Below are 23,582 nucleotides of genomic sequence, written 5' to 3' on the forward strand. Positions count from 1 at the left end.
ATTTATTTTGAACGGAGTTATTAAATATTAAATATTACAAATGTGTGTTTAGGGGAAGAGTCATAAACTGCATTCTGTGCTTGCAGCCTGGAGTAGTTTTGAGATTAGCAGCTCCATTTTTTGAGACTCGGGCTTTGGACAGGAGGGGGTTAATCCAACTGGAAAGGCAGCTCCATGTTGGTCAAACCTGCCAGCCAGGATCTGCCTGGACACATCTTACAGGTAAGACGTTTTTATAGAGAGTGATGGTTAAAGGATTTCTCCATTATACAAGGCCATTCTAGCATATTCTGAAAGGAAAAACCAATCAAGAACGGAGTGTGCCTCTCAGCAGGTACCAATGATGTTATCCAGGTGTTTGTGTGTAAAGACTGTCATCTTATCATGACTGAGAGATAGAATAATAGAAAGGTAAGTTTAGGTTGTCTGATAGTACAGCATTTTTTAGAAAGCTGACTTTGTAGTTTCCAATGTAGTTTGTTGTTTCCAAAGTACAGTAACATCCAAAGCCCACAAAACAGTGCTACCTTTATTGGGCCAACCAAAATGCATAAATATATATGTCACAAGCGTGGAGCATTCAATGCTTGTAATATATATTTTATGCATTTTGGTTGGCCCAATAAAGGTCTCACTGTTTTGTGGGCTTTGGATGTTACTGCATTTTTCTACACGGCTACCTCTGGATAGGTTTGTAGTTTTACAAGTTGGTTTTTAAGCATTTTCAGCTGTGCCTTGGCTTACACTGCTACAATTCTGATAGAAGTGGTTGACTTCACTTGGAATTTCAACATTTCTCCAGAATTAGGTGATTAAGATATTAGATGAGTCAACATTGCTCAGTTGCTTCTTAAACTAAAGCCTAATTTTGTTGAATTTTAGCACAACTGCTTCTTGTTTTGGGCAATTATTCTAGGTTTTCTAAAGAGTAGTTTGCCTGGGAATTGGATTGGCTTAAGGGTGTTTTGAGTCTAGCCATCAGAGTAACAGATTCTCTTCTAACTTCTCCCAACTAGTAGAACAAAACATTTCTTCAGGAAGAAAAAAGTCTACCTCCCTCACATTCCCATTGAAAGATAACTATCTCAGACTTCAAAAGCTTCCTGAAGTCATGGAAAGAATTTTTTACCCTGGGGTAAAGACCTGTGGTAAGGCCTTTAGTGCAGTAATGTGACATAATTATATCACATATTTAAAATTAATCAACTGAATTCTTTAAAACATCCCCCTTCCAACATATTAACATTAGACTTTTTGGTATATTAACATTTAATTTAGTGTTAACTCTTCTCAGGCTGTGGAATTTTCTAGGCTGGCTTCCTCTCCGCTTTCCATTCACTGACAGGCAAAGATCTTTTCATTCAAACCAGGATTTAATAATTGATTGTTTGCAGGGAGCCTTTCAATGAGTTTTTTAAAGGGCTTTTTTGGTAACCTTATTATGTTTTTAAATAGTTATATGCCTTTCCAAATTAAATGGTGTTTTAGAATTATGATTTGTTTAATTCTGTTTTAGCATTTTGATTGTCAGGTTTCTAGATTAACCTGCTGTAAGGTTAAAGGCAAGAAATAAATATTAAATAAAATAGCATGTTAAGCCTTTCCTACTAACTTCAAGGCCAGAGTTGGGATTGCATAACTGCACCAGAAGCAGGGAGGGATACTCTGTATAAACATCTGCCATCCTTAAATCAATAATGATCCCATGGAAATTTCCTCTGTTTCTAGTTTCCATTGGCCATGGATGAGAAGGGAGGAGGCCCAGTCACACTTTATTGCTATTATTCCACTTTAACCTCATGTTGCTGTCCTGTGGAATCCTGGGATTTGAAGTTTAGTGAGGGACTTTTAGAATTCTCAGTCAGAGAGCTCTAGTAGCTCAACAGACTACAAAGCCCAAAGTTGGTATCACGGCAGTTAGTGGAATAATTAGTTATTGGCTTCATATACACTAAAGAATTAATGCAACTTAACATTGCTTTAACTGTCATGGTTCCATGATATGGAATTCTGGGATTTATAGTTTTGTAAGATATTTAGCCTTCTCTGTCAGAGAGCCCTGGTGCCACAACAAACTTCAAATCCCAGGATTCCACGGGATAGAACCATGACAAACAAAGCCGTGTCAAACTGCATTCATTCTGACGCATGGCAGCATCCTATGACTATGCAGTGTGAATGGGTCCCAATCCCACAGGCACTGAAGTTCATTTTTGTGACATCAAACATTGGACTAAACCCGTGCTTTTCTTCTTTGTTTGTTTGTTTGTTTCTTTCTTTCTTTCTCTTTCTTTCTTTTTTGGAGAAACTGATTTCTTTAAGGGGAAGGGGAGCATTTTCGTCGTGTTTTGTGTTTCAAGAAAGACACATCCTGACCTTAAACTGAGTGGGAAGAGCACTAAATGTGATGGAAAAGCATTGAGGTCAAAAACATTTTGGTGTTTTTACAATGGGAGGGGGAGTTAACCCGTATATTCCACTTTAACTGCCATGGCAAACATCCTATGGAATCCTGGGATTTGCAGTTTTTATCTTCTTCTTCTTCTATCCCACTTCTGCCCACAAAACTGGAACACAAAGCAGCTTACAGATTTAAAAGTGTAGAGTTTGCATGCAGAATTCTCAGCCTGAAAGCTCTTGGTCCTCCCTAACTTACAAACCCCAGAATGCCACAGGATGTTGCCATGGCGGTTAAAGTAGAATATAGCACCATAACAGTGTAGTGTAATAAGAGTTAAACAAAATTCTAGCATAGGCTTTTATGAACTCCAGTCCACTTCAACATAATTAATTGAATTTGTTCTAGAATTAATTCATGTTAGAACGGATTTCATTATTTGGACAAATATCATTACAGTTGTGGCCCTTAAACAACGAGGAAACTGGCCCCTATCTTTATTGCTTACCTCTTCCTAAAGGATTAAAGTCCTTCCAATTCCACTTCACTCCTCATTTGTATACTATTTTCCCCCTTTAATGAAAACAAAAATAATACATTTGCAGCTTCCTTTTGATTTTAGATGTGTCACCTGTCAGAACAATATTGGTTCTTATATGACTTAGTGTAAGATGCATTTCTAACATGAATACATTTTTTTATTCCTTGCAGATTGTATTCTCTGTAAAGTTTACGTCATTTTATTATGTTTCAGCTTCCCCCTTCTAACCAGGAAAAACCCAGTGTACTTTTTTTTAATCTCAAAAGAATGTCATAAAAGATGGAAAGTTCCTGCACTACATCTATAAAAGCGTAGTCCACAGAATAGTTGCCTTTGCAAATCTTGCTGGAGCAAAGTCCAGGAAACAACATGAGCAAGACAATTGGTAAATACGTGAGGAAATCTTTATTCTCTCTTACTTGCTTTTTTCCTTTCTGCTTTTAATTGACATCTAGATCTAGGTGGGACAGCCTGGAACTGCATGCTACCAAAGTTAAATCAAAGGTTCTCAAAATGGAAGCCATCTTTCCCAACCTTTTGGGACTCAACTGTGAAAGAAGTCTACTATTAGCAAACAAATTGTCCACTTTACAGGGCTGGGTCCAAGTTTGATGGAACCTGGGACAAAGAGCTCTCCAGATTATCTTCCCTGTGTCTCCCTAATGGGATTATCCCACCCACCAGCCACTCACTCCCAGTTTATCATGTAGTGGATAAGGACTAGTAAATTTGTTGAAAACAGGCAACTCCAACTGCCCAATAACCTTCAGTCTGGAGAAGAAGCTACTACTGTATTTTTGTTTCTATCATGCAACCTGCCTCCAATGCTTTCCATCCCAATCCAGCAAAGAAAGAGGAAACTATTTCTTTGTTATCATTTCCAGGGTATTCTCTGAAGGCCATTAGAGTTGATTTCCTCAGAAAGGAGAATACTTTTCTCCATCATACCAATAAGTATAAGAATGACAGCCTCATTGTGCGACGTGGGCAAGAGTTTCAGTTGAAAGTGTCATTTACCAGGGATGTGAAAGACAGTGACAAAATCTTCCTACAATTCAGCACTGGTAAGCAAGTAAAACATATTTTGTCCATGAAATAGTTCAAGGAGTGCATATGGTAATACAGTACTAGCATCTATCAATCAGAGTTTCTATAATGTGGAAACAGAAACAAAGTGTTTCATTAAGAATGCATTGTACAAGTTCAAGAAAATCCATAGAGACTAATTTTATTTTCTGAATGGTTTTAATTTTAAATTTCAGGGAGAAAGAGACATATTCTTCAATTTAAAAGTTGTCTTGACTAAGGCTGCTGCTGCTGCTGCCACACTGTAGAATTAATGTAGTTTGACACTGCATAAACTGTCATGGCTCCATTCTATGGAATCCTGGGATTTGTAGTATGCTGTGGCACCAGAGCTCACTGACAGATGAAGTTAAATATGTCACAAAACTGCAAATGCTACTCTCTGATGCAGAGTATTTTGGGCTATTAATTTTTATCTTGTGCTTTTTACCTCATTTGTTTTAAATTGTTTTAAGTCTATAAATAGTTTAATCGCATTTTAACAATAATTTCTTGCATTTACATACTTGAATGTATGTGTGGGGTTTTTGGTAATCGTTTTAATTTTTGTAATCTCCCTTGATTTCCAGTTTGGGGGCAAAGGAGGGATATAAATGAATAACTACTACTTAACTACTACTTATCCCCACTGCTACAAATAGACTAGAGGATAAAGGTAAGGGCTGAAAACAAGGCCTGTTATTTTTATTCTCTATTAACATTATTCTTTCTGAATTAATTACAGGTGAAAAACCAGTTAAATCCAATGGGACATTATTACACTTGAACACAAGATCAGGGCAGAATGATCAAGGATGGCATGGCAAGATCTGTCAAACAAGAGGGAAGGAGGTACATATGTTTGGAGTATCCTACACTGAAATAACCACTTAGAGCAGTGGCTGATTGTCACACAGCAGGTTTTTTTAATTGCTAAATACAACAAGTATCCATCATGGTGAATCTTTCAGTATGTGTTGGTCTATGTGTGTTTAAAAAATGTGCACCAAAAGAATAATTGTCCACAGAAAGCAGTTAATGCCCAAGTGATCTAGAAATCTGAATGGATGATATAAGGCTGGAGATTTTGCAAGTGGCACTACTGCCAGTTTCTCATTCTTGGCCAAATTTTTTACAGGTGAGCCCAGGTTATAAAATAAGGGAAGAGAAAGATTTCTTTGAAGGTCAAATAACTTTGGTAGTTTCAACTAGAGTGTGGAGTTTATCACACAAAATGGATCCCGTGAAGAAACTGGATTTAAAGTGGGGGGGAAAACTCAGCAGAAGCGCATAGTTTTTCAGACGACGTTCAGGGTTAACCCGAATAGAAAGTAGAAAAAACCCGCAAAAGCAGGTTGTTTTTCAGACAACATTAGCGTTAATGAGAATTAACCCGAATGGAAACTAGACAAAACCCGCTCCTTTTTACTTTTGGAAAATCCCGAAAGTAAAAAGGGGCACGTTTTGTCTACTTTTTGTTTGGGTTAATGTCACAGTAACTCCATCATGTGTGAAAAACTACCCGGTTGTTTTTTTTTTTGGGGGGGGGGGTGTTTTTAAATCCCGTTTCTGCCTGGGAGAGTTTGCATTTTGCCTGTGTGATAAACTTCTGTGTGTCTGTTCACCTTCAAGTTTGTGTCAGTCTCACTGAAATCATGCAACATCCAATAAGTGGTGACTAAAAGTTCCATTCATTTCAGTGGATCTGCTCTCCTTCTAACATTGAATTTAAATGGTTCATCCAAAGTACATAAATTACACATATGAACAGACATATTAGAACTGGAAAGCTGTGCTCACAGTATATTTGCTACAGAAATTATAATAACAATGAACTAAGGAATTTGAAGACCAGCTCAGAGCTTCAAAAAGTTACTTTTGAACTAAAATTCCCCGAATCTCCCATCATCAGGCCATACAGGATGGAGGATTCAGGGAGTTGTAGTACAAAAATGTAGTGTGCTTCTGTTTGAATTTGGTAAGCCTATGCAACATGCAATCCTTTAACAGAGAAATCAGCTGTATCTTAATATAGAACCCCTGATTGCTCCAAGTAACTTGTATTATCAATCGCTGTATAGCATCCCAAATAAAGAGGTTGTTTCCTCTGTTGAACAGCCTTTTCCCATAGGAATGTAGTAGAATTGGAGCAGCAAAACAGAGAAATCTCCTCCTTATTGCATGTTCTCTTGATGTAACCCTACTTAAAGCCAACATGTGATAAAGTCTCCCAACTTCAAATGTCAGGACTGGCTTCAGATAGCCATTTCCTGGGTCCACTTATTTTTGGTGCATACTACAAGATGTACTAGAAGTGGCAGATGGAGGCTGCCATTTTGATTTCTCACAGTACTCCATAACAAAGCATGTTGTGTAAAATGTGAAAGACAAGCTTCCTGTTACTGTCTAGAAGACTAGTCGAGAAAAATGGGAAGAAGGCAGAGCAGGTGTCAATGGTGCATTTGGCGCATAGTGAATGCAATCATTTTCCAAGGTTCATCTCCTGAAAAACCCAGGAAAGTGTGTTTGTTTACTCCCCTTGAAGCAGTCAAATGTCTTCAATGCGAAAATTGCTAATTTGTACTTATTTAATTATTTTAAAAGTATATTGTTAGTAATTAAGGAACAAAACATCTGATGCATTCACTGGACTACCATGTGTCTACATTTAATACTTAATTATGTTGTATACTATCCTGCTACAGCATTTTGATGGTCTTGTGTTTTTCATAGTGCCTCATTGCTGTGACCAGTCCAGCAGATGCAATTGTTGGGAAATATGTTCTGGATGTGATAACAGAGTCTAACATTTATCACTCTGGAAAGAATGATCTCTATGTATTGTTCAATCCTTGGTGTGAAGGTAATCAATACAATCTAAATGTGCTTAGTTTCTACCACTGATGTGTAAGAGATATGTTCTTTAGTTTCTTTTGCCTACAGCCAGCAAGACTGGATTATCCAGTAATTGTCCATAAGAATGTTAATAGATTTTTGAGCTGTGCCTCTTCAGTCTAGTCACAATGACAGTTTAAGGGACATCATTCAATAGATTATGCAAAAACAATGTCATGGCTTAAATATCTCTCCGCCAGAGAATCTGAGATCTTTAGCAACATGCTTTCCACTGGGAAGTGCTGAAGTGAAGCTATATGTCATTGTAGAGTAAAATAAGAAGATATTTTATAGGGAGCACTTATAATGTACCACGGAATATAACCATAGAGTATTAGCAATAGATAGAATATGGTGGCTGTTCAAGGCAGCACTATTGGGAGAATGGCTACGAACATTGTTATTTTTGGATGTGAATGATTGATTCTGGATTTGGGGTTTTCATTTACCAAAACAAAATAGTTGGTTTTGGGTAATATGGCCTTCATTTGGCTGGAGTGGTTCCTGCTCTGCCTCAGGCAGCAAGATGCTTTGAGACAGCCTAGGCATGCTGGTCTGTAATGATAGACTTTCCCTGAAGCTGGAACATCCACTCCTAGTTTACAGGAGAGGACTCAAGTTATCTTTATTGTCTGTCCATCACCATCTTTCAGTTTCTGACAGCCACAGATATGTTGTCTGCGCCATTCTGAAAGTGTGTTGCTCTAGCCCAATGGTGGAGATTAAATAATATATTTGTGCATTTGCTTTAGCGGATTCTGTTTTCATGCCTGATGATGCTCAAAAAGCTGAGTATGTGCTCAATACTACTGGATATCAGTATTGTGGACCAACAGAATATGTGCTTTCAAAATCCTGGCATTACGGGCAGGTAAAAAGACTCACACATTCTTTTCATTCTCTTTGTCCTTTGGATGTAAGCATGCACCACCATTTCACTTACTCAAATGTGAACTAACAAAACATGGGGGAAGCAAAAATGATGCAGTGATACATTTGACTGTATGAATATTGGCTAATAAAATAGAAAGCAGCCCTTCAGCAAAATTGAGAGCAATGTGATCGAGAGAAGTAGCCAGTTGAGCTAAGCCTTGGGTTCAGATTCTACTCGTGCCAAGAAATGTGGGCATCAGTCTCTCATGCTCTTGCCCCCCTCCAGACAATCAGAATAAGCTTTATGCTGTGGCACCATTCAGTGGAATATCAGCCACTGTATCTATGAACATATCAAGGCCTTAGAGAAAGGGTGGGCAATTGCCAAGGGGAGAGAGAACATCTTGTGAAGGGTACCATTATCACACACCTTTCCTCTGGGCTGAATCTACACTGAATTAGTGCAGTTTGACACTGCTTTAATTGTCATGGCTCAATGCTATGGAATTCTGGGATTTGTAGTTTTGGAGATATTTAGGTTTCTGTGTCAGAGAGCTCTGGTGCCACAACAAATTAAAAATCCACTGGATGGAGCCATGATAGTTAAAGCAGTGTCAAAGTGCATTAATTCTGCAATGTAGCAGCAGCCTTGCAGGCCACAGAGTTGCCCCCAGATATGGGAAGTGATGTTTTTTGTTGGTTCCTGGATTCACCCCAAATATGACTGATTTTAGAAATGGGCAGTGAGAAGCCAAAAGAACTCAAATTACCATGATTATGTGGCATTGAGGTTTGGTCTTTACTGTTTTCAGCTGTTATTAATTCAGGAGAGGTGTCTGGGGGCTTGAAGGATTGCAGTGTGGAACCCTGGGGGCAGCATGTGGCCCACTTTTGCTTTAGAGACTGAATTAGTAAATATTGCCAGAATACCACCTTGGGTCCCTTCTGGGAGAAAGGCAGCATACAATTGAAATAAATAAATAAATACATGAATGCATGCATGCATACTATGACATTTTTATGATGCAATGGAGATTCTAATTACCATATATACTCGACTATAAGACGACCTCATGTATAAGTCGAGGGTAAGTTTTGGGGGCAAAATTATGGATTTTGATATGGCTCGTGGATAAGTCGAGGGTAAGACTTAGGGGCATATAGCAAAGGATCTAAAGGATTAAGCAAAGCAAAGCAAAGCAATATCAAAGGATTTACAAAATTCCAGCAGACATAACTCTTTGTGCTAACTCTTAAGGCTGGCTGGATGAGAGAGTAAAGGGGACTGGTGATTTCAGGACAGATTATACTTTTGCCTTTCACCACTTTTAAATAAGAGTTGAGATACAGTACTTACATTGACCTGTGGATAAGTCGATTCAGGTTTTTTGGGTCAATTTTTTGACCTAAATTTCTAGACTTATACATGAGTATATACAGTAGACATTCAAAGCAAATGCTAAACCAAGGTTAGCTTCTGAAACTGTTTTAAATTGTGAGCATATGTTAAAACTGCTTTTTAAAATACTGTTTTGAATTGCTGTTAAAGAATGGTTTGATCTGTTTTTATTTGTTGTGCATCACCTAAGAGTCCCTGATGGAATGAGAGACAAAAAACAAATGCTGTAAAAAATCAAAGCTTTCTGTGGAAAACATGTGGCAGCATTGAACTTAGAAGTGGTGCTGAACCTGCTTCTGTATTGTTCTCTGTAAAAATGCAACAAGGCTTTCTGCTAGTTCCATGTTTGCTATGAGTCACAGAATAAATTTCACAAACATTGTATACATTCAGTAAATTTTACATAGTACTTGAAGATCAGATTAACAGAGCTTTTTTGTTTAGTAAAGGAGAGTAGTTTCCATCAGTGGACAATTGAAAAATGACCAGACTTTGCTTCCTACCAAAAAACAGTTTGAAGAAGACATCTTGGATTGCTGCATGTATCTCTTGCACAGGAGCAAACTTGGGCCAAATGATCAACGAGATCCCATTATGATTGCCAGAGCTATGTCAGCATTGGTATGTCCTTTAATAAATGCTTCAACACAGATTAGATTTGTTATTTTCAGGGGGAGGAAACCCCAGTCTGGCCTAGATTTAGCAGCTTTAATCTTGTGCCCCTAACCCTAGCAGATATGGAGGGACAAGTGTATACTGAAAAGGAGAATGGGTTGTACAGTATGGTTTTGTTCTCTTCATCTGTTCCATAGGTCAACATGAGCGATGATGATGGAGTCATCCATGGAAAATGGACAGAGGGATATGAAGGTGGTACTTCTCCTGCAGACTGGAGAGGAAGTGTTCGAATTTTGCAGCAGTATTATAGAACCAAAAAACCTGTCTTTTATGGGCAGTGCTGGATTTTCTCTGGTGTGCTCACCACAGGTAGGGCAGACTGTATATCTTGGAAGATCCATTGCAGGGAATTTTCCACAACTGTTTCCCTTTAATCTCTGTTAATAGACTCGCTAATGCTGAAAAGAGGACACTGCAGTAAAGGAAATCTGATCTCTCAAGGCTTTTCTTCACAAGACGGCCATCAAAGTTGTTCCTGTACTTTATGCTCTTTTAGGGTCTCCAGCCAGGCCAGACATATATGTACCAACTTGGAACGGAGTCCATTCCCTTTTGTACTATTTCCCATCCCTTAGAAAATAACAGTCAGTATCAGTAAAGGAGGTTAATCAAATCAACAACCTCAAGTGAATATGCTTCTTTGTATTCTAGTCATGCGCTGTCTAGGGATTCCGGCGAGAAGTGTGACAACAACTGACTCAGCTCGTGATACAGAAAAAAATATAAATGTTGATATATACTTCAATGAAAAGAAAGAACAACTGCCCAGTGAAGATTTCATATGGTAATTATTACTGTTAGTTAATTCCCTTGTGAGGTAATGGCAGACAATGATTCCCTTCCCCACTCTTATCCTCTGGTATTTCCTCTCATCCTTTAGATATTTTGGTGTTCTCTAGATATTTTGGACACCAGTTCCAATCTTCTTAGCTAGTGTGACCACTGTCTGTGCTGGATCTGTTATCCAACACATCTGGAGGCACCAGACTGAGAGAAGCTTAGACTGTTAACATCATTCAATACTGGGTCCTAAATGGGTGGGAATGTAGTTCTGTGGAAGAGTGTCACTTTGTATGCAAAAAGTGCCAGGCTCAAACTCTTGGACCTTCAGGTACAGCCTGAAATATTCCAGCCTAAAACACTGCCAGTCAGTGTCAACTCTACTGTGCTAGAGTGACCAATGTTTTGACTTGGTATATGGCAGCATTATTCCTCTATTTATAGGCTCCCCTATTTATAGCCTTGAGTGGAATTCTCAGTCTTTTGTTCACAACTTGTTCTGAATTGGGTTATATTCCCTCTAGAAGATTAGGTTTATAGCTTGGTAGTGCTTTTGGACCCAGCATTATTCCTGGGAGGTCAGGTGGCTACTATAGACAGGAATGCCTTTGCCTAGCTCTGGTAGGTGAACAGACTGCCTCGTTCTTAAAGGAGAGCAGGTCTGGACACATTGGTTTTCATGTTAAGTACTGCTTCATTATATTATTGTACTGTACCTTGCATGGGGGTGCCCTTGGAAAGTGTAGGGAAGCTACAGCAAAATGACATTAAGAGACTGTTGTGTGTATGAGACAATACATCACCAGCCTTAAATAACAGCACTGGCTTCCAGTTTGCTTCTGATTTCAATTCAAGTTGGTGATTTTGGCTTGCAAAGTCCTAAGTGGCTTGGGACAGTTAGAGTTAACAACCTTATATGCCTTATATACTCTTTAGCTGTTAGTTTGCATGTCATTTCTAGTTTGCTGGTCATTGTGACATCCTTTCTCTTCCTGCAACTGTCAGTCTGCTAGTGTCAGTTTATGTGTCCTGCTGTTCTCCTGCTCTCATCTCTACTGGATCATGTTTTTTTCTGCCTTGGGGGCCTTAATAGATTATAGATAAACCCAAGAAAGAAAGAAGAAGAAAAAAGAAAGAAAGATTTGTTTGGGCTTCCCTCACTTCCTTTCTGTTACTATACCAATCTGCAGCAGCCAAATGACAATTCTATTATTTTCAGAGCTATTATGAGGAGGAAGCTTAGCTTCCATGCCTTTGCATACAGAAGACTCTGAGTTTAGTTCCCAGAATCTTTGACAGCAGACATAATAAAGCTGAGAAAGACCTCTTGAGCCCTGGGAAAGCTACCACTGGCACTGGGTTAGTTATTTTAAAGCACTGGGCCAGTTGATCTAACAATCTGATAAAGGAACTTTTTCACATGCAGCTGCTAATATTCTTCATCATCATATGATTCACATGAGGATTGTTCTGTGCATAGAAATTTCAATACAATTACACACACATTAGCCAGGCCTAGCAGATGAACCTGAAGATGCAAGTTTTTATTTTATTTTCAGTTTTGAACCCTAACTGCCCATAGGAACTTCCATGTATGGAATGATGTCTGGATGAAAAGACCAGACTTACCAGAAGGCTATGATGGCTGGCAGGCAGTTGATGGCACACCTCAGGAAAAGAGTCAAGGTAAGACTTGATATCGATGAAAGTCATAGAAGCTTGGACAAATTCTATGAAATTAAAAGGTTAAACATCTAAAACAGACTTTTGGTAAGCAGAATTACTGCTTTCATATGTCAACACAAACTGACCATAGTAAAGATATGAAAAACCGGACCACCTTACGCAGCCCTTTCAAAATTTAGGGCAGTGATCATGATTTGCATCTCTCAGGATACTATTACATTCTACCCCACTCCCACAACTATATAAATGTGCTTTATGCTTGATGTCTCAATATCACTTGGTACTGCATCCAAAGAAGTAGTTTTATATGCATAAAAGCTTATGAGAAAATAAAAACCAATTAGTCTTAAAGGTGTTGCTACATTTCTTTTTCTTTTCTTTTCTCCCCCTTCCTTCCTTCTTTTTAATGTACGTAAGTATTCACTTCCCAAGTCCCTGTGGATTCAATGGTTCATTCTAGTTGGGACTACCAATTGGATTTACAGTGAATAGGAAAAGCAGGCACCAGCCTCACTCCCAACAAACTCCAGAGCCTTTGCTACACAGTAAAATGGTCACAGGTGGAGGTTTGTCTATTGTGAGCACAGATGGTATTCACTATCCCTATACTTAGCACCACAGATTATTCAGAGAGTAACACATGAGTCAAGCCTGTATAAGGACCACCTTAAGTCTCACAAGAGGATGACTTCTTCTGAGAGTTCTGGTCTCTAGTACAATCTCTAATGTCTAGGAAGTCTGAAACCTTCACAATAGGCTCTCCTTTTGCAAGATCTGAGGTGGGCTTTATGTAGACTTGTCTCATTCTGCCAGTCTTGAGCTAGCCAGACAACAGAGAAGGATGTCCCGCATTTGTGTCAAAAATCCTGGCATACAAGTATATGAAATCTGAGCAAAGAGTAGCCCCTTCAAAGCAACTAATTGCTGCCAAAGTACAGACAGAATGGTTTATGAGCCACCTTTAATTTTAAAAAGAAAAAGAAAAGGAAAAAAAGTTTTGTTTCAGTGTTTCTGTGGATATACAGTCAGTTGAATTCCCAATCTTGCCTGTTCATGCTACTTTCTGTATTCTTAACATCTTTGATTTGTGTATGCTACTTGTGAAGTAAGACACCTACTGTTTGTGTGCAGTTGACACACAGTACAGTCAGCCTCCTGTTTTGGCGGGCTAGCCATCCATGGACTGGAGCATTTTAAATGGCTCTGCACAATCAGTGTCAATGGAGATGCGTGCACACAGCAGCACCAACACAGCCACGCACATGTTGGCATGCATTGACACTAACAGGACTTGAGGTCCCATGTAATTTGGTATCCACTGGGGGAGTCTGGAACTGAACCCCTGCCAATATGGAGGGCCATCTGTACAGAGCAACAGAAGAAGAAGAAAAAGAGGAAATGGTAGAGGGAAAGAAGACACGATTTCAGGTGGGCAAAGTCCCACATAGTATTATCACTTTGGACTGTGGAAAAGAAATGTGTTCCAAAACATATCCTGCTGAAGAAGGAAAGCTGTCATGCAGGTGAGCTGTGGAAATGGGTTCTGATTTTGATCTCACATATACACCAGGTGAACACAGAAATGGATTAGTCAACTATGGAACTAGTATCAAAATGCACGCTTTACAGTTCTTCAATACTCTATACTCAGATATCACGAAATAAGTTTTGCCCAGAGGAATTGTATCTAACATACTGCCTAGACTTAGCTTGGGTATATTTCAGCATGGAAAGCTTGGGTGGCACTCATTAAGATGCAGCATAAATTAATTTTTCAGTGCCTGATTTTCACATAGATTTCTGAAATCATAAAACTTTGGGGACTTAAACCACAGTCTAGCAATTGCTTATACTTTTCTTTAGCTGCAATTCAGCTGCCATTCACTCCTGGATAGATACAGACAGGGAGACTGTGTAGTGGACCCATGGGTTGTTAATGCAAGAAGGGGGGAAACTTAACATTCTTCATTCATCTATATAGGAATTTTTCGTTGTGGCCCTGCATCAGTAAAAGCAATCAAATATGGCGAAGTCAACCATGACTACGACACCATGTTCCTCTTTTCTGCAGTAAATGCAGACAAGGTCTACTGGGTCATAGAGAAAGTCAATGGAAAAAACACATATGTCAAATACAATGAAGAATTCAAAGAAGTAGGAAAGAAAATCATCACCAAAGCTATTGGGAAGGACACATATGAAGATATCAAAGATGAATACAAATTTCCAGAAGGTAAGCAACACAGTCAGGGTTTTGTTTTCCTTACAGATTACAGCAATGAGGCATAAAGATGTGATACGACAGCAGAAAGGCCCTGTCACCAATTACTATTTACAACTTCTACACACTGGCCTACAAGTGGAAAATCCAGACCACTTGATAGCCTGGTGTGAACAATGCTTCACCTCACAAAGCCACTACCAAAATTTAAACCCTTGTCTCATAAGGAAGCCTCATCCAGTTAAACTGCCTCGCTCCATTTCCTACTTTCACACTAGGAAGCCTATGCCAGAATTTACACTCCTGCCTCACTCTCTTTCCCACCTTCACAAAAGCAAGCCTCTGATAGAATTTAAACCTCTTTCTCCTAGTTGCCCCACTCTTTATGCTGCCCCTCCCTGAGGTGGTTTGGTGGCAAAGGAGTTTAAAATCTGGCAGAAGTTTTCTTTTTAAAAAGGTCAGAAACGGAGTCAAGAGAGAGGGTTTAAATTCTGGCAGAGTCTTGTGATGGGAAGGTGGAAAACAGTACAGGAAGAATGTCTTCCCAGTGCGTGGACTTTGTCACTCAGGCAATTTTAGATGTTAAATACTGACTTGAGTATCCATAGTTTTTGGTATCTGCAGAGGGTTCTAGAACCAAAACCTTGTGGATACCAAGGGCCCACTGTATGACAGGCTCAGCTTGGTCATCCTTGCTTCTTTGTAGGTAAGAAACTGAAAGCATAAAGGCAAACAGCACACAAAGAGGAGACAAGCTCCACATGCTAAAAGATGACCGTTTATTAGTGTTTAAAAAGCCTATCAGCAAACAAAGAGGATATAAGCTCTACATGCTAAAAGATGGTCAACTGTTTATTAGTATTTAAAAAGCACAAGCAAACAAGGTCCAGTATCACATTATAAATGAGATGAGTATCTTCTTATCAGTTTTTTTCACCATCCAGCCTTAACAATCATACATAGAAATCAGAAGTTCATGATCAGTGCCACAGTTTGTTCCTGGTCTTGTTTCTGGACAGAGAATGAAGCTTCTCCAGCTTCTGCTTCCAACTCTGTAGTCTACCTGATTTCTATATTGGTCATCAGGTGAGGTGCATGTATACAGTCATCTCTTTGGTTGCCTGAACACTGTATTTGTGATGAACTGTTGTATTCACAAGATTCAATAAGTCACTCTCCTACTTCATTTTTTGATCCTAAGCTAAACTTTCCAACAATGTTTGATTCTGCTCTGATTCCTACTTTTGAGTTCCAGTCACCTATGATTACCAATATATCCTGGTGTGTGAACATTTCCTCCTGGACTCTTTTACCTCTTTAGTCAGAGCATAAACTTGGATTATAGTTAAAGGCTTGCTGATATTATTCAGTCAGACTTTGCATTATATGCTCTGACTGCTTTTGCTATGTCTCCTGTCACTATTAATGCCAACCCATCTCTTGTTAGATTTTTATTTCCTGAGTAAAACACTGTGTAATTATCTGACTCAGAATGTCTCATTCTTGCCCACTTTAGCTTGCTCCCCCCAGGTATTGCCATGTTTATACATTCCATTTCTTAATTTACTATGTCTAGTTTTCCCTGATTCATGTTCATCAAATTCCATATTCCTATAATAACTGTTCTTCAGCTTTGGACTTTCCTTTAACCTCTGAACACATCAAAAGCTGGATGTCTTTTCGGATTGAATCCAGTTGCACTATTAGCCATAGTGCTACTTGTCTTTGTCCTCTGTTGTTCCCCAGTAGCTCATTGAGTTTTCGCACCTGGGTCTTCTTGTTTCATTTTGAATCGTCTCATCATAGGGTTTTCAAGATAAAAGGCTTAAGTAATGGTTTACCATCACCTCCTTCTGCATAGTACCAACAAGCATTGGATATCTCACTACTGCCATTGTTTCTGAGAGATCCTCCACCAGTGTCATCATCCCCCACTACTGGTGCTGCCCAGTAGCTGTTTGGCACATTAGTTTGGCTCCTCAGCCAAAGCTTGTCTGATATGAAAGACTCCACCAGCAGTACTGCTGCCATCACCATAACTCCTTGTCTTACAGATGTGCACAGTCCCATCACTGTAGAAAGGTAGTGCCATAGTAGGAGATGGTAGCACTGACAAGAAAGAACTTGTGGAATAACTGCAAGGGAACAGAGGCAAATGTGTCCAGCAGCACCTTCAAGAGCCAAATATATCTCCTCTGCCCATTCTAGACAGCTATTCCTAAAACTTATTACACAATCCTGTGTAAGGCTGTCCAAAGCTTTAAGAGAAACAACTGGAATGCACTCCTTATGTCTCTCAAGACATGACATCCAAAGCTGTTTAGGTACCATATGCCAGCATGCAACCAGACTGAAATGGATTTAGATTACCAGTATCTTCCATGAATGCCTGGAATATCTAAGAAAACATTTTTGAACACACAGCTAACTTGTCAGGGGTTCAGGGCTGAAATATTTTTTGTTATTTTCCTGTTTTCAGACTCTGAAGAGGAAAGGAAAGCTATGGAAACTGCTTTGTCTCATGTAAAGGGTCCCACTTGTGCAGCAGAACAAGTCCTTAAGTCCTTCAGGGCAAGCATTGAGCTTGGGCTAGAAGAAGTGGAAGCACTCCTGCCAGGACAACCCATTGATCTGAATATTGTTGTTAAGAACAAGTCAGCAGATGCACAGATGGTCAATCTTTCTGCTTCTTGCCATTTGGAGTCATATATTGGGAAAGTAGAGGCCGGCCTTTCAACTCTCCAGCAGACTGTCCAGACAGAAGGCAATACAGGTGTGTATACAAACTTCCACAGCCTTTTATTCGGATTAAGGTTGTTCATCCCTGCAGAGAAACAGCAGCTCAGTCTTTTTCCAAATAGACTTCCTATTCCTAGGAATGCAGTGTTTGGAAACACAGGTCCGAGTAGGTCAGGTTAATTCCCATTTGTGCAGAAGCTTCTCCCACTCTCTCCTCTGATGGCCTTACAATGGCCTGTTACAGACTGCCAAAATAAAGCTGCTTCGGGTCTTTTTGGAGGTATGTTATTTAAATGATGCATGCATCCTAAGAATCCGGAAGCTGCACCAAAATCTGCACTCCAGTGCTAAGGAATGGAGTGTGGCTTTGGCGCGACCTCCGGACTCTTAGGACCCATACATCATTTAAATAGCATACCTCCAAAGAGACCCGAAGCAGCTTTATTTTGGCAGTCTGTAACAGGCCAATGTTTTCCACTTTAAGTGGAACATGTCAGAAAAAAGAAGAGGGTATAGCTTGGAAAGACACACTCTATGCCTTGTTTGAGTGTCTACATTCTAGAACAAACTATTTAGGTCAGGGCCCAACTGACGTTTCCATCTTGCAAGCAGAAGGGATAATGCTAGAAAGCATCCACATACCCTAGGTTTCCCTATTTTTGCTGTATTGTATCCCTGGTTCTCTCCTTTTCTCTTTTTTGTGTTCATGCAGTTATTCGCATCCCTCTGAAAATACCTGCTGATGCTTACATGAAGGTGATGAGTCTAACAGAGGATGAACTTCTGGTCAAAGTCAACATTTTTGCTGATGTTCAAGAAACCAGTGAGAAATTAATAAAGCCCCTGGCACTGAGTTTTCAATACCCACATCTCAAAGTTGTGGTAAGAAATAAAAGTTTGATGTTGGCATTTTTGTGACACTTTAAAAGAAAAGAATCATGGATGGCCTGAGACATTTTCTTCCTTGAGGCAGAGAACCAAATGATGTCCCATTCCCAATCAAACTGGGGATATTTATTGCCTAGAACCAGCCATGTTATTTTGATGTATGATGGAGAAATAAGCAGATCTTCCCCATCCCTGGCAAAACTAAAATAAAATGCAATAATCACAAAATAAGTAATGGTTTAATAACCATTTATGACATCCAGTTTCTGCTGTCTCAGGCTACAAATGCACTGTGCCTAACAATAAGGCCAGCTTTGAAGAAATGTTGAAATTACGATTAAATGAATTCCAAAAGCAGAATAAGTGGCCCACAGTTAATCCTGTAACACTTATTTTTTATTTTTTATTTAGGTATTTATATCCCGCCCTTCAGCCCTAATGGCTATCAGGGCGGCTTACATTTATTATTATTTTTAACCAGACAGTTCCCTGCCCGCAGGCTTACAATCTAAAAGACATGACACAAAAGGAGAAGGGAATGGTGAGGGGGGAGGGGATCAGGTCCAGCATTCTTCTCTCCCTCTGAGGCCTGGACCAAGGCAGATGGACCGGAGGGAGGGCTCTGCTTCTTCCAGGCAGGCCTGGTGGAGCTCGCCTGCCTCTCTCTCACTTAGCCAAAATCCTGGAAACGAATGCCATTTTCAACATGTATTTTAAGTGTACAGGTGCATTGTCAAGTGCACATCTAAAAGTGTAGCGTATGAATGTATCCATGTTGTTGGTCAGGCAGAAGCAGATTTTTCCAACTCTTCCTTCCCCATGGCTGCCCCTTAGGTCCTGAAAATGCTATCAAGAGGGTTGGAGGATTATGCTGACTAGGACAAGCTGAGATGACAAGGGGAAAATGGGATTCTTCCTAATGAAATAGATGTCTCTTCTATGAGTTGATACATTCTGTCCACACCTTACCTTACCTTACCTCCTGGATTACACAAAACTCTTTAGGTGTTTCTGCTTGTACTCCACATATTCTGCTTTCTAAGTGAGTTGTATCAACACTGACAACTTCATGTAAGACATCTCACCCTATTTCTGTGATAAACTTAATTTTAAAGAAAAAGTGAAATAAAAGGCATTTGCTATTCAAGTTTGCCTTCTGGCCAGTGTTGATCTTACATTAACCTTTAAAACTATATAAGCCAAAAATCATTTTAAGCCTCTTGTGCAGCAGGAGAACTGGATAAGAAGTGGTTTCCTGGCAACAGGCATTTATCTAGTGTGTATGTGTGTGTGCCTTCAAGTCACCTGTTGACTTATGGGGACCCCACTAATTCCATAGCATTTTCTTACTATACCCTAAAGGCCCCAGATCTTAGAAGCTAAACAAAGTCAGCTATGGTTAGTACTTTGATGGGAGATCACCAATGTATACCAAGTGCTATAAACCACATTTCAGAGCAATGAATTGACAAAACCACCTCTGAGCATTCCTGCCTAAGAAACCTCTTTGAAATGCATGGGGTCATAAATTGACTGGTGACTCAAAGGCACATAAGCACACAATACTGGTAGTGACCACTTCTGTGTAACAATGACAGAGAGTATCTATTTTAATGATTAGAAAGGTTTAGGAATGCCTGAGGGATTTAAAGAGTTCAGGGATGCTGTAATATTAATTCAAACATACCCAATCTTATCTGATTTCAGAAACTAAGCAAATTTTGGCCTGATCAGTGTTTGGACAATAAGTCTCTCAGTAGGGCTAGAAAAGTAGGGATTTCATAGCCCAAACATAACTAGAACCTCATGTAGGGCTCGGAAAGAATCCTGTCTGGAACTCTGGGCAGATTTAATCAGAATAAGCAGTATGAACTAGATAAAGCATATTGTTTGAGAAATTCTGTTAAAAAAACAAATATTTAAATACAAATGTTAACACAGATTTTTGTTTAGTTTTGCTTTTAGAAAACTGCAGATCAATGTGGAAAGAATGTACTCACTATGTAAGACATGGGAAACGAACATGGTCTGGAAATGGACTTCTCTATCCACCTTGAAAGTAGATGCTATATTCGAGGATTGCACAAAATCAAGGATTAGGCTGCTCACTTCATCAGCCTCAAATTAAACAGGGCTCCAAGTAACACCCCTTTAAATTTGCAATAGATCAAATGGAATATGGTCAAATATATGTAATCAATAGATGAATAGCTAGCACATTGGCATATACATTACTATCCAGATAGGAAGAAAAAAGAAAATGCATTACACTTTCAGCAGGCAACAAAACCCATACTGGATGGATCCCATGTGCTTGCACATGCGGATGCATCCTCACCCCAAAGTCTGCTTCTATATGAACATACAGCATATATTCATATACATTATTAGCCTGTATACGAAGAAGCTAGGCATGGGAATTGAATTCTGATAAGTCCTTTTATTCATGCAGTGGAATCTCATGTGGTTTTCTGTTTGTGCATAGAGTGTGGCTGTTGCATGCATGCAGCAATTGTTGCAAAATATGCAATCATATTATGAAGATTCTAAATATATTCAGCTAATGCATTTGTATTAATGCACCATTTTTGATATTCTTTTGAACAGTTTGGTGATACTTCTTTGTTTTGCAGATGCCCAAAATGGCAAAAGTACATGAAAAATTTACCTGTGAATTGATTTTTAAGAATATACTGCCCATTCCCTTGGAAAACTGCAAACTGCTTGTAGAGGACCTAGACATTTCACTGAAGATATTTGACCACGGGTAAGATGAACAAAGCTATAAGGCGTTTGTCCTGGATCCAGGTGGGCAAGCCCTAGTAACAAGGCCAAACGCTCCAAAAACAGCATCAGTAAAGCCTTACACCATGAGTAGAGATTCAGGCATGCAGAAGCCAGGTGAACAGGTATAAGGCCCAACCAGAATCAGGAAAATTAACTACATGGCTTCCATAACCAAGATCTGCCAAGAGTCCTCCTCCTGCAAAGCAAAATATGACAAGAATCCAAGCATTTCAGAAAGTCCTACAAGGAGATAAAGGTACAGAGACAGGCTGCAGGTCCTGAAGCCTCAGACTGACACATACAGGAGCTTATCTACAGTCTGAAGTTTCTAAGAAGAGCCTTCCTTACAAGACATTGTTTACTCCCAAGAAGTATTTGCCTGAATCCAAGTACTTCTAGGTCTTTATCCCACATCAGCCCTTTCACTCTGTAATTATGGTAAAAAAAAGAAAAACCTACCGCTTTTATTGCAGTCATCATTGCACTGATTGACTTTTGTGTGACCAGGGCTGCTGGCACTATTGCTCTCCCTTCCCAGCCTGTCCCTTAAATTTGCTCTCCCTCCCTCCCTGGCATGCCTTTCTTTATTCCTCCCCCAACTTCCCCCCAAATATCTAAAAGGCATTTTTACTCCATACCATCAACTGTTGGTAGTTTCTACTACTACTACTAATAATAATAATAATTGGAAGGGAATGGTTCAGCATTACTTATTAGTAACTTGACCATGGTTTAATGAATGGTGTGTGTGTGTGGTATATGTTGTTGTATGCTGTTGCCAGGTAGCTTTGCAAAAACGGCTATAAATAGTAAATCATTTTTGATTCAGGGCCAGATTGCTCAGCTTGAATGATGCCAGCTTGCCTGGCATGATTTTAAATAAAAAGAAATAAATACTGTCTTCAGCCTACTAATATTAACTCCACTTTTGATCCTAAGAAGGGGCATTTCCCCTCTTACTGTTCTCACTTTGAGTGTGAGATTATTTATGAGATTATCACACATCTTAATAACGGGACTTATTCTCCCAAACTAAAGTCTAATTCGGGCTACATCCGGGTCCTATTGCATGGCTTTTGTCACCAAATCCGCCATCCAGCCTGGCTGCAGCCTGAGTCCCTTAATGAGCTTTGGTGAGCATTTTTCAAAGTTTGGAGCTTTCCGGCTTTGTAAAATGTACACTGAAGCATGTTAAGGGACCCAGGCTGCAGCTGGGCTATACTTCGATAGTGGATTTGGTGACAAAAGTCATGTAATAGCACCCGGATGCTGTCCGAATTAGACTTCAATTTGAGGTAAATTGCATTATTAAGATGTGCAATAATCTCCATAGATTCCAATCACCTAACCAACTCTGCTGAAGGAGACAGCAACAAAAGAATGTTGCAGGAGCTGCCTATCAGGCCAAAGTCTTTACATGTCAGTCTACAGTCTATACAATAAAGTAAACAACCACTGTATATAGAAAAAGTAAATATACAAAATCTAAAACAAAACAAAACAAAAGAACATCAGATAAAACAGTAAGTGTCCAGCACCAAAATATTCAGGGGAAGATAAATGAAATGGGAAAGTCTCCGGTGTCCAATAAAAATGTTCTAAAAGGGACGGGTTTCTAAAATGTCTGGAATGACCTTTCTCCATACACCCTCTGTCTGTGGGTTTGTGCATGATTCTACACATGAGGTTACTGTTAGCACCAGATGTTATCAGCTTTAATAACACAGATCTCCTATTACAGGGGGAAAGAATTGGCTGGATATAGCATTCTTCACAAAGCCATACTAATAAGTCTAATACAAATTATTCTGCATTGATGCCTGCAGATGGGTTTTAAGGAAGATGTGTGAGTTTTTGGCATAGGCAGGAGCTGATACACAGGCAGGTGTCATGCAAAGACTTGCTTCTGCTTTGTGTGCAGACCCTTCTAGCTGACCCATAACTGTTTCATAGGTTCTTTCATCAAATCCACATATCAATATCCACACAGTCTGGACAAATAGGAGAGTTAATGGTAGATAGATATGATTGCACCAGGATTTTTGCATCTCAGGGATCTATAGATATCCATACCATTTCATGTTTGCCACATCATTACATGAGAACATACCTAGAGAAGCCTAGTACTATGCTCCAGACTTTTGAGAATACCATAGCCCCTAGGTCCAGCAACACCAGCACCCCCACAAGGCACATCAACCCCATTCAATTCACAAGACCCCATACAAGCAATGGTCCCTTCATTTTCATTCAGAGAAAGATCATATGAATACAGATGCCCCATACAACTAGTAAAAGCAGAAAGACCCATGCAGGATCGTCTTGTGAAATCACACATGCATATTGATTGGAGAGTTTGTCTACAGAGAATTTCTATAGAAAGGAGTGTTTATAATATATATAATATATATAGTGTTTATAATGATTTGCATCATAAATAAAGGTTAATAATAATAATAATTTGCATGTTTTTATTTATTCGTTTATTAGGGTTCTACTACCTGGCGGAACTGCAACGTCTAAAATAGAGTGTGCAGCAAAGAAGATTGGAGATCAAATGATAGTGGCCAAATGGAACTCCACTCAAGTGAAAGGAATCACTGCAGTTAAATTTATTGAGATTACTGAATAG

The 23,582-nt window shown here is 39.3% G+C and overlaps 1 protein-coding gene across 1 annotated transcript; it reads left to right on the plus strand.

Moving 5' to 3' along the window:
- The first annotated feature begins 3,747 nt into the window (after positions 1 to 3,747).
- Positions 3,748 to 23,582, plus strand: LOC149309628 (protein-glutamine gamma-glutamyltransferase 4-like). The gene is made up of 13 exons (XM_089532463.1): positions 3,748 to 4,003; positions 4,750 to 4,856; positions 6,738 to 6,867; positions 7,652 to 7,770; positions 9,685 to 9,792; positions 9,984 to 10,158; positions 10,501 to 10,633; positions 12,212 to 12,315; positions 14,297 to 14,548; positions 17,016 to 17,309; positions 17,988 to 18,157; positions 20,797 to 20,930; positions 23,441 to 23,582. The coding sequence occupies exons 1-13, from the start codon at positions 3,748 to 3,750 to the stop codon at positions 23,580 to 23,582; spliced, it is 2,124 nt and encodes a 707-aa protein (XP_089388589.1).

Source organism: Sceloporus occidentalis, unplaced genomic scaffold, assembly GCF_023333645.1.
Source record: "Sceloporus occidentalis isolate IW3139 unplaced genomic scaffold, rSceOcc1.0.p SCAF_7, whole genome shotgun sequence".
In the NCBI taxonomy this organism is placed as follows: Eukaryota; Metazoa; Chordata; class Lepidosauria; order Squamata; family Phrynosomatidae; genus Sceloporus; species Sceloporus occidentalis.

Bases quoted from the DNA above. Each gene is read 5' to 3' on its own strand.
- LOC149309628 (XM_089532463.1), top strand. From the start codon at position 3,748: ATGCAACCTGCCTCCAATGCTTTCCATCCCAATCCAGCAAAGAAAGAG. The intron at 17,310-17,987 runs GTGTGTATACAA...GTGTTCATGCAG, and splicing joins CCAGACAGAAGGCAATACAG to TTATTCGCATCCCTCTGAAA. The intron at 18,158-20,796 runs GTAAGAAATAAA...TTTGTTTTGCAG, and splicing joins ACCCACATCTCAAAGTTGTG to ATGCCCAAAATGGCAAAAGT.